Source organism: Salvelinus alpinus, chromosome 31 (assembly GCF_045679555.1).
Source record: "Salvelinus alpinus chromosome 31, SLU_Salpinus.1, whole genome shotgun sequence".
Taxonomy (NCBI): domain Eukaryota; kingdom Metazoa; phylum Chordata; class Actinopteri; order Salmoniformes; family Salmonidae; genus Salvelinus; species Salvelinus alpinus.
Window position 1 is genome coordinate 19,927,677 of NC_092116.1, and position 11,879 is coordinate 19,939,555.

Consider the following 11,879-nt stretch of genomic DNA (forward strand, 5'->3'; position numbering starts at 1 on the left):
GAAGCTTTAACCAAGTTTAATTCTTCCCAAAGGTTCTGTACACCTGTAATCAGACAGCAAAACATTTCTCACATCACAGTTATATACCTCCTACTTAAGGGGAACTGACCTCACCCCTCACCTCCTGATCTCAACCACTCCTTCACCTAATCCACAGCTATTCATCTATCTTCCCTATATTAACACGTCAATCTCCTCTCCTTCATCAAACACATTCCAAAGCATTCTGGCTTGTTACAGACTCTTTCTATCCAAGGCTTCATCTTTATCATTTATTTAATATCTCAATGTTCAAAGTTTAGCCGATTCCAACAGTCCTTCCTCTTGAACAATAGCGTCCTAATGTTCACTTTACATAAACTTGGAAATGACTTAAATGTATAAACATGAATAAAAACAACGAACAAATGATTATAAAACATGAATTAAACTAACAAATGAACAAACAATAAACAGACAGTCACCACAAGGTGTACAAATGGCCTCGGAGACTTATGGCCTCCGAACTACGATCACACAACAAAATGCCATTCCAGCTGAATCTGCCGTCTCGTTCAATGGCAGATGGAGCAGCTTTTAGTTTCTCCACTTTCCCCTTCTGTTCCTAAGAGAGTAATAGCACAAGACTTGGAAAGCAACAAAAATACATAAAACATAACAGTATTAACAATGTGATAAGCTATGCATAATTATATGTGCATGAAAACCTAAGTCCAACCTAAAACCTAAAACCATGAAAACCTGAAACCATGACAATTCCTACTCTCTCTTCACCTGACTCTATGCCTCCAGGATACTTTCCTGCTGGGTTCCACAAAAACGAAAGCTCTAAAAAGCTTCCTCATGCTTTCACCCAGTCTTTCCCTTTAGGCCCCAGGTTCCGAGAGGTGTTCCCAAGTCATGTCATTTTCACTTTGTTCCCCATCTCCTCCATTTCACCTGATAGGCACGAACACCTGATATGCAAGTGCGTATCCCTAAACCACGTTACATCCTCTTGAGGGAACTCAGCACTGTATCTGCTTTTACATCAATGCCTTCAACATTTTGTTCAGAGTACAATGACCCCTCTATCCTCTATCATATGATGCATTAACCCATAAAGCAGCTAAACCCCAAACCAACTATGATGTTTATAGTAGTTCCCAGACACAACCCATTTGTATGTTTTACAGTGGAATCTAGTCTCTCTCTCGCTCCGCTTCCTGTGTCATGGTGTCTTCACTCACCCATTATGCAGTTGGACATCACTTCACGTGAAAACTATGCACCCCCCAAGGAGAGACATGACGATCTTAACCACAGCAGGTACTGTTCGAAGTAGTGCGTCTCTTAAATCAGTGCTGGTCCAACACCTCCGCCTGGTGTCTCTTGATGTGCACTCAATCTCCAGAATTCAGCCCGTGCCCTTGGTTATATCTTGGTTCCACCTGAGGATATACACACTGCAACACATGGGTTTTGTGGGTGGTTGTCTTCAGTCTTCGTGTTTCTGCACCAGACAGAACTGTTTCGGTTTTTCACATTTCTTGTTTTTGTATTTTGAGTGTTCACTTTTATTAAACAAGATGAACAATTACCACGCTGCATATTGGTCCTCCGATCCTTCTAACTTCTCCTCTTCAGACGAGGAGGAAGACGAAAGCCGTTACATCTCTCTGCCACATAAATGTTATCAGCGCTCCAGCCCCTCATCGTGCTTCAGCAATTCTCTCTCTCAGTATCCCAATCACAACGGAAACATTTTATAACTTATCCAAGGCTTCGTCTCTATCATTTATTTAATATCTCAATGTTCAAAGTTTAGCCGATTCCAACAGTAGTAAAGTAAAAGTTGTCAAAAATAGAAATCATAAAATAGAGTACAGATACCCCCAAAAACGACTTAAGTAGTACTTTAAAGTATTTTTACTTAAGTACCTTACACAACTGCACCAGGCTAGGTTGGTGGTGGGTGAGGGGGGTAACACATGGGCTACGCAAGTACCTTGTGCCTAAACTTAAACAATCACATACATTTTCTGCCCTTGAGGCAGATCTGCTCTTATATCAGGATGATTGGAATTGCTTGCTTAAACTTAACCAATCACATTTCTTGCCTAAACTTAAACTTTCACATTACTTTCTGCCTTCGAGATAGGGCTGCCCTGAACAAGATACTGAATAAGGAAAACTCTAATATGCTCTCAATAGCGCTTATGCTTCGGATAAATTATTGTTTTAATGTACACATGAATATCCAACAGATTGTGAACAATTAACCATTTTATTTTTTTTGCAAGTAATTCAAACAACAGAGTGTAGAATACATGCCAGTCCACAGTCCTAAAGTCTTAATCATTAAAAATAGTAAATACAGACAATACCATAGTGATCATAAAAAAAATTGGAAGATTTTTGAGTGAATAAACGTAATATTTCCACAATGCTGGTAATAGCTGATGTCACTGACTACACTTACATAAACTAAAAGCTAGTAAGCTGTGAAAAGGGAAACCCTGATATAAAATCAACATTGTGGTAAATACGATTTTATGAGTCACTTCTCTGTGTCTCCAATTTTTTCAAAACATACAGCATTATAATGACAATGATGTAATCATGCATGTTACATAAAATGTGGTATTTTTGTGTGGTATTTTTCATTTTATTCACTACATCATTTACATTGAAAGGAAATATTTTCATAATTTGAAAATAGCAATCCAACATTTGCTCCTGTAATTCTGTTAAAACATTGAAATCAAATATATTCTACTGTAATTCTTTTTAAACAATAACATGTTATAATGTTTGCGTTGTCTGACATTTTTTGGATTTGTTTGAATGGTCACTTAACTTTCACAAGAAAGTTTTTCTTCTTCTGTCGTATAGTACTGACTGGTGTATATAGTACTGACTGGTGTATATAGTACTGACTGGTGTATATAGTACTGACTGGTGTATATAGTACTGACTGGTGTATATAGTACTGACTGGTGTATATAGTACTGACTGGTGTATATAGTACTGACTGGTGTGTATAGTACTGACTGGTGTGTATAGTAGTGACTGGTGTGTATAGTAGTGACTGGTGTGTATAGTAGTGACTGGTGTGTATAGTAGTGACTGGTGTGTATAGTAGTTACTGGTGTGTATAGTACTGACTAGTGTGTATAGGACTGACTGGTGTGTATAGGACTGACTGGTGTGTATAGGACTGACTGGTGTGTATAGGACTGACTGGTGTGTATATGACTGACTGGTGTGTAAAGGACTGACTGGTGTGTATAGGACTGACTGGTGTGTATAGGACTGACTGGTGTGTATAGGACTGACTGGTGTGTATAGTACTGACTGGTCTGTACAGTACTGACTGGTGTGTAGAGAAAACTATTGAAACACAGGTTGTGATTACCCTTAATTATTTATTTGTATACCTAGATTGCTCCTGCTACATATTTTCATTACTTAAGTTCAGTTTCCTGTACCCCTTTGACATATATCTTACATTCTCCACACTACCTTTACTCTCCACAAAGACTTCTTTACAATCCACCCAGATTCCCTTACCCTTCTTAAGGACTGCTACAGCTGCTTTCTCTGCTGCCTCTCCTGGTGTCTCTGCATCTTTTGCTGCCGCAGCTCCAACTACCCCCCCTCCTATTGCTCCTACTAATGCTGCTGTCCCAGCAACAACTCCTGCAGCTATGCCTAACCCTGCACCCACTCCAATGCTTGCTCCGGTCTCCACCGCAACTACAGCTCCTCCTGCTGCTGCTCCTCCTGCTGCTCCTGCTGCTCCGCCTGCTCCTGCTACTCCTCCTGCTACTGCTGCTACTCCTCCTGCTGCTCCCGCTACTCCTCCTGCTACTCCTCCTGCTACTACACCTGCTACTTTTGCAGCTGTTGCTGCTGCTACTTTTGTACTTAATTGTCCCATTTGCTTTGCAAGAAGTAAGAGTACTATTGCTAATGGCACTGCAACCCCAAGTAGAGCTCCTACCACTACACCTGTTGCTACCCCCGACAATTTGATCAGGAGTTTCTTTCTCGCGCTTTCCTTGGCTAGTTTTTCGATCTCTTCCTCTGACATCTGGCTGTTTGACTCTCTAAGACTCTCTATCTCTGCTTGTAATAATCTTTCTGCCTCTTGGAGCATCTCGTTGGTGTAGCACCCTCCTCCGTTATCTCTCACCATCTTCTCTATTGTGTTGAGTAACTCTGCTACTTGGTACTGGTTGTTCCTGTACCGACCCTGCTGATTGGTGTTCCAGTATTTGTTGTCGATGACGTGACAGCGGCCACCACATTTCTCCACAAGCTTGTTCAGTTTCATATTTGTTTTCACAAAATCCTGAATAGTTTTTCCTTCAGGAAGCTGGTCACCGTAAGTGAAGAGAACTGTGGCATATTTGAAGGCCTCTGGTGAAAAACATTCCTCAATTTTTGTAATGACTTGTTCCTCGTGGACTGTGTACCTGTCCACTCTAAGCACGATGAGAAAGGCATGTAGTCCCGGAACACACTCTACAATACATTTCACTAGTTCAGGTTTCAGCTCCTCTTCAGGTATGTCTGTGTCAAAGAGTCCAGGTGTGTCTACTACAGTGAGCTCTCTTCCATCGATGATCTTGGTCTTTGCTTCGCACATGTGCGTTTCGGAGTTGGCTGAACAACCTATCTTGAACTCTTCCTTTCCTCCTCCAATGATGGTGTTTCCTGCACTGCTTTTGCCACTTCCTGTTTTCCCCAGCAGCACAATCCTCATTGGGTTTGACTCTATAGGGAGGAGGGGTTGTCATTATGACTTAAATGTATTTTTATGGCCACACTGTGCATATTGTTTATAGTAATATACATGTATAATCACAAACATCTCTAAAGGATCCCTGTGTCATTAATTAATAAATTAATTGGAAAATAATTGTATCTTCAATATTGCATTAAAGCTAGAGTCCTTAATTGAACCAATATCAAAGTGGTCACCTCTACTTTGGTAAACAGCTGAGGGATGAGCCTGGAGAAATGTAACCACTTTCAAATTCATAGACAGAGATACTATCTGACCAAAATGATAGTTTTAACAATGTTTTGAGGTTAAACAGTATTTGTTCACGTTTACATTGTTTACAAACAGAGTAAAACAAGCATAACTGTATATATTGAGTTCTGATGGGGTATGATAGGAGAATTACCTCATGAGACATAAGATATATATTTCAAGAATCAATGGGTACATATAATTAACTTAAAAGTCCAAAACTGTATGTATTAATTGCTGATTGCACCTTTAATGAAAATATGTGCTTAAAAGTTCATTAACAATAACTAGATCATGATAATCCAAGATCGCTTAGCAGTCAGGCGTCTTTGTCTTCGTCTTGTCGTGTCCTGTGTATATATATTTTTTTCTTCACATATATATCGTATATATTTAAACAAATATTTTTTAACCTCAACTTCAACATACTCTCCTGCAACCCGCCTCACGCCATGTGGTATGGCTCTGCTATTTTCTTTACTTTAGAACCGGAACCCCCAACACAAGCTAGCCAGCTAACTAGCTACTAGCTAGTAGTCAGTTAGCCACTGCTAGTGGTCATCAGCTAACCTTTAGCCCGGTCAACTCCTGCCAGTCTGCACAGCGCGATTCAACCCAGAGCATACCAGACTTATTTTTCTACACATCCTACTGCAAGCTCTGAACCTTTTCATCCGGATCATTGCAGCTAGCTAGCTGCTATCCGAGTGGCTACTCCTGGCTAAAGTCTCTGTCCCGAAGCAAGCACCAGTTAACCTGGAGCTAGCCTATGCTAGGCCTATCTCCCGGCTAGCCGAAGAGGACCATCAGCCACTCTCTTCAGCAAGCAGGCCTTTCTAATCGACCTGGCCGGGGTATCCTGGAAGGATATTGATCTCATCCCGTCAGTAGAGGATGCCTGGTTATTTAAAAAAAATGCCTTCCTCACCATCTTAAATAAGCATGCCCCATTCAAGAAATTTAGAACCAGGAACAGATATAGCCCTTGGTTCTCTCCAGACCTGACTGCCCTTAACCAACACAAAAACATCCTATGGCGTTCTGCATTAGCATCGAACAGCCCCCGTGATATGCAACTTTTCAGGGAAGCTAGAAACCAATATACACAGGCAGTTAGAAAAGCCAAGGCTAGCTTTTTCAAGCAGAATTTTGCTTCCTGCAACACAAACTCAAAAAAGTTCTGGGACACTGTAAAGTCCATGGAGAATAAGAACATCGCCTCCCAGCTGCCCACTGCACTGAAGATAGGAAACACTGTCACCACCGATAAATCCCCTATAATTGAGAATTTCAATAAGCATTTTTCTACGGCTGGCCATGCTTTCCACCTGGCTACTCCTACCCCGGTCAACAGCACTGCACCCCCCACAAGTACTCGCCCAAGCCTTCCCCATTTCTCCTTCTCCAAAATCCAGTCAGCTGATGTTCTGAAAGAGCTGCAAAATCTTGACCCCTACAAATCAGCCGGGCTAGATAATCTGGACCCTTTCTTTCTAAAATTATCTGCTGAAATTGTTGCCACCCCTATTACTAGCCTGTTCAACCTCTCTTTCGTGTCGTCTGAGATTCCCAAAGATTGGAAAGCAGCTGCGGTCATCCCCCTCTTCAAAGAGGGGGACACTCTTGACCCAAACTGCTACAGACCTATATTTATCCTACCCTGCCTTTCTAAGGTCTTCGAAAGCCAAGTCAACAAACAGATTACCGACCATTTCGAATCCCACCATACCTTCTCCGCTATGCAATCTGGTTTCAGAGCTGGTCATGGGTGCACCTCAGTGACGCTCAAGGTCCTAAACGATATGTTAACCGCAATCGATAAGAAACAATACTGTGCAGCCCTCTTCATTGACCTGGCCAAGGCTTTCGACTCTGTCAATCACCACATCCTCATCGGCAGACTCGACAGCCTTGGTTTCTCAAATGATTGCCTCGCCTGGTTCACCAACTACTTCTCTGATAGAGTTCAGTGTGTCAAATCGGAGGGTCTATTGTCCGGGCCTCTGGGAGTCTCTATGGGGGTGCCACTGGGTTCAATTCTTGGACCGACTCTCTTCTCTGTATACATCAATGATGTCGCTCTTGCTGCTGGTGAGTCTCTGATCCACCTCTACGCAGACAATACCATTTTGTATACTTCTGGCCCTTCTTTGTACACTGTGTTAACAACCCTCCAGGCGGGCTTCAATGCCATACAACTCTCCTTCCGTGGCCTCCAATTGCTCTTAAATACAAGTAAAACTAAATGCATGCTCTTCAACCGATTGCTGCCTGCACCTGCCCGCCTGTCCAACATCACTACTCTGGACGGCTCTGCCTTAGAATATGTGGACAACTACAAATACCTAGGTGTCTGGTTAGACTGTAAACTCTCCTTCCAGACTCACATCAAACATCTCCAATCCAAAGTTAAATCTAGAATTGGCTTCCCATTCCGCAACAAAGCATCCTTCGTTCATACTGCCAAACATACCCTTGTAAAACTGACCATCCTACCAATCCTCGACTTCGGTGATGTCATTTACAGAATAGCCTCCAATACCCTACCAAATAAATTGGATGCAGTCTATCACAGTGCCATCCGTTTTGTCACCAAAGCCCCATATACTACCCACCACTGCGACCTGTACACTCTCGTTGGCTGGCCCTCGCTTCATACTCGTCGCCAAACCCACTGGCTCCAGGTCATCTATAAGTCTTTGCTAGGTAAAGCCCCGCCTTATCTCAGCTCACTGGTCACCATAGCAGCACCCACCCGTAGCACGCGCTCCAGCAGGTATATTTCACTGGTCACCCCAAAGCCAATTCCTCCTTGTTTATTCCATGTGTAACTGTGTGTTTTTGTTTGTGTCGCACTGCTTTGCTTTATCTTGACCAGGTCGCAGTTGTAAATGAGAACTTGTTCTCAACTAGCCTACCTGTTAAATAAAGGTGAAATAAAAATATATCAATAAATATATGAATCAACTAAACTACATGACACAATTGCTAACAGAACTACAAGCAATGAATAAGAAGATACTCTCCATGCTTGTCGACTAATGTTTTTCTGTATGAGTAAACGTGATTATTGGTTTGATCCACAAGAGTGAAGGAACATAGGAGCTGTCTAAGCAACTTCTCTGTCTTTCTGTTATATTGTATCTAAAGTTTAAGTTCAGAGAAAATGTCCCACTTTGTTAACTAAATGGATCTTCCTAGATTCTCTATAGAGTATCTATATGGTGAGATGACTCTGGTACATTTCTCATTTATAGCAGAATAAATATAAGTGATAATCTCAGGATCAAACTGACTTTCTGGCATCATCAAATTATATTATCTACTTCCCCAGATTCATATGAACTCGTGGATACTTTTTTAAATATATCTGCGTCAAATATGAAGGAAGTTAATAGGTCGTTTTGCAACCCAATGCTAACAAGTGTTAGTGAAATGACTAGAAGTCTACAGGAACAGCTAGCATGCTAATTCCAGTCATTGCACTAACGCTACATAGCAAAAAAAGTTCATCAAACTCTGGGGAAGTAGATAAAGGGCCTCATTGCCAAAACCCCAAACTATCCCTATAAAATGAGGGATAGACGTAAATGAATCAATAATCACATTAAATAAATAATACTCTTCTGAAATGACTTTGTCAAAGCAACAACATAACTAGTGCTTTAATGATGGTGAAAACTTGGAGAAATGTTGGGGTTAAATGCATTCAAATCTTCCTAAAAGTCACAGAGGGTGCACGGAGGAACATGTCAAAATGCAGAATTTTGTGCACTTTTGCAAGTCTTTAGTCATACAAGTCAGATTTATTGAATTCTCCAAGTGGTCTATATTAAAGGGCACTTCATTTAACATAACAGGGTTTTAAAATTAATTATTGGTGCTCAATTTACATGGAATTACCTTTAAAGCTGTTGAGATTAAATAACCTTTTGCATGTATTGTTTAGAGGAAATACTGTTGAGATTGGAATATTAAAAAAAATCTACATTCATAAAGTACTAATGATTAACCAATTGAATTTAATGTTTATAAAGAGTAAACATTTCATGGTTACATTCATGGTGGATCCCAGGTTTTGTCTGAGCATGTAACGGCTTCATTTGATGAGAGCACATGGCTAATGGAGTTTGTTTGAGCTGAAGTGAGACCTCAAAGAAAATGGACGCATCACTTCCTTGTACACCTTTTTGTTTTCTTGGTTTGGTTTGGATGTTTGTCTGACGATTTTAACTTGCATGGTTTTTAGAGTAAAAAGTTAGAGTCAATTATATTTCTGGAAACAAAGCAATTGAACATGATAGATAAACCAGAATGTGTTGACACATAATCATTAAAAAACATATAAATGTTTAAATTAAAGTATTTTGTTGTTGGCCTCTAATTCACTCTGCTTGCCCAACCCAAATCTAAAACCTGCCACTTTTCTAACTTTTCACATCTTAACCACCTGCACCTAGTTCATTATGTCATGGACTCCATAGTCTAGAAGTCAGTAATCTAAAGATAAGCAATAGTGCAGAAAGAGCCTAGTCCTGATTTAATTAAAGCTCTGACCAGGAAACCGCCCCATAATATAATCTAAAATAAAAAAAATATGTTATATTTAACAGGCACTCACCAGACAATAAAGCCATCTTCTCATGAAGACAAGTATCCTCTTCTCAAATGACAGAATGTGAACTTAAAACAATCTATAGAGCTATGAGGAAGCAATGGCGTTTTGAAACCTTCATGTGCTATGTCGAATGTGCCAAAATAAATGTAAAAAATCCCCCCCCCCTACACATGGCTGCACGTTTCATGACAGGAAGATGTTCCTTGCCCTCTGCCTTCGTTCACTCCGCTTCACAGATCTGAGACAACTTGTAAGGTGTAAGCAATAGCTCCATCTAGTTTCCACCATATTATTTTCCCATATTCAGTCCTATCAGATCTGTGAAGGGGAGTAAATGAGAGCAGAGGGGAGGGAACATCTTCCTGGAATGACACGCAGCCATTGTCTCTTGGTCTCTCTGTAGTTCACCATAACTACATGACATGTCATACAGTAACACTGACCTTGATTGTATGACAGTCATAAATTCAAACAGAAAAGTTAGAGTTGTGTAATGAATTCTGTTTGTAGGTGTTGAGACCCTTGAGATTAAATGCTGCAAGATGTTGTATGAAAAATACAAAAATATCTACATTCACGAAGTACTGAAGAGTAACCTATTGAGTTGAATGTTTATAAAGAGTAAATATTAAGAAACTCTATATTTTACTTTCCCTTTCAACAGGAAAAGGGTGGAGAATATGACAGAGATACAGTTCCTCAATCTCAACAGCGGAGCCTAAAAGTAGTAACTCTGATCCTGACCACAACCAAACCTATAAAGCTCCTCTCTACCCCCCAGGACTATTTTTAAATATATTTTAATGTAGTGATCATGTGTAAGGACCCCTCCTTGCCGTAAAGATAAGTGTGACGCACCCACCCATGCACACACACACACACACACACACACACTCTGCTTGCCCAACCCAAATCTAAAACCTGCCACTTTTCCAACTTTTCACATCATAACCACCTGCACCTAGTTCATTATGTCATGCCCAGCCATGTCTGGCTGTTTCACAATCTATCATCACATCCTGCTTAACAGAGAGAGAGAGAGAGAGTAAAGAGAGAGAGACAGAGAAAGATCAGTTTTGTTTTCTCAGAAGAGTGTGGGAGGTGTTCTGACAGATACAAACAGAAAGAGAAAGAGAGCCTCTGTACTGCTGTTGTGTGGTGTAGATTCATAATAATTGCTGACAAATGTGATACACTCTTATTGTTTTATAAATAGACCAATCAACAGAATGAGGAATCCTTTAGAAGAGAAAATCATAATAAATATATATATATTTTAAAGACTTTAAAGACTTTTGTCTATAAGAAAGCATAGGTTGCTGTGTGCTTCTTTAGCAGTTCATCAGTAGTTTTATTTAGCTTTTGCTGATGAACACTGAAATACACCAGTATTCTAGTCCAGTAGCCATCTTGTCCAACAATTAAGCTTTTAACCTTTGACCTTTGGGCCTAGGGTCACAGACTGTCATCGCGCGGGGGTCCAGGGGAGGTGAGAGGGAAGGAGCAGGCCCCTCTCCTGGGCGTGGCGTCTCCAGCGGTCCTCGTCTCCCTCATGGGTCAGGTACTGGCAGCCCATCCTCTGCTCAAACTCCCTCAGGTCACACCACAACTGGAAGTCCTGGGGTGTTAAGGTCATGGTTATGGTTAAGGATAGGGCTATGGGTAAGAGTTACGAAAAGGGTTTGGTTAGGGTTAGAGTTGGGTTAGGTTTGGTTAGGGTTATGGTTAAGGGCTAGGAGAAGGGTTGGGTTAGGGTTAGGGTTGTGTTATGGTTACGGGCTAGGAGAAGGGTTGGGTTAGGGTTAGGGTTGTGTTAGGGTTATGGTTAAGGGCTAGGAGAAGGGTTGGGTTAGGGTTGTGTTAGGGTTATGGTTACGGGCTAGGAGAAGGGTTGGGTTAGGGTTAGGGTTGTGTTAGGGTTATGGTTACGGGCTAGGAGAAGGGTTGGGGTTGTGTTAGGTTTATGGTTAAGGGCTAGGAGAAGGGTTGGGTTAGGGTTGAGCTAGGACGTGGACATGGAGCTAGGGTTAGGTGTAAAGGGTTAGAGAGAGAAGCTATACACAGGCCGTCAACAGAGCAGCAGGCCCAACTTCCACTCCAGCCTTCTGTATCCAGACACCTAAGAAACATCCAGGAGATGCTAGTCTTCTCTGCACTCAGCTGGTTGGCCGGGGACCTTGGAAAAATAATCAATTATCAATCCCTTCAAAAGGTTCGGAGAGGGAGGCCCCGTGGGCC

General features: G+C 41.3%; 1 protein-coding gene across 1 annotated transcript; it reads right to left on the bottom strand.

The window, feature by feature from the left end:
* On the bottom strand, nt 1–9,854 carry LOC139561363 (GTPase IMAP family member 9-like). The gene is made up of 2 exons (XM_071378394.1): nt 9,645–9,854; nt 1–4,761 (listed from the first exon to the last, which is right to left on the bottom strand). The coding sequence occupies exons 1-2, from the start codon at nt 9,658–9,660 to the stop codon at nt 3,434–3,436; spliced, it is 1,344 nt and encodes a 447-aa protein (XP_071234495.1). The 5' UTR covers nt 9,661–9,854; the 3' UTR covers nt 1–3,433.
* Between the last annotated feature and the right edge of the window lie 2,025 nt (nt 9,855–11,879).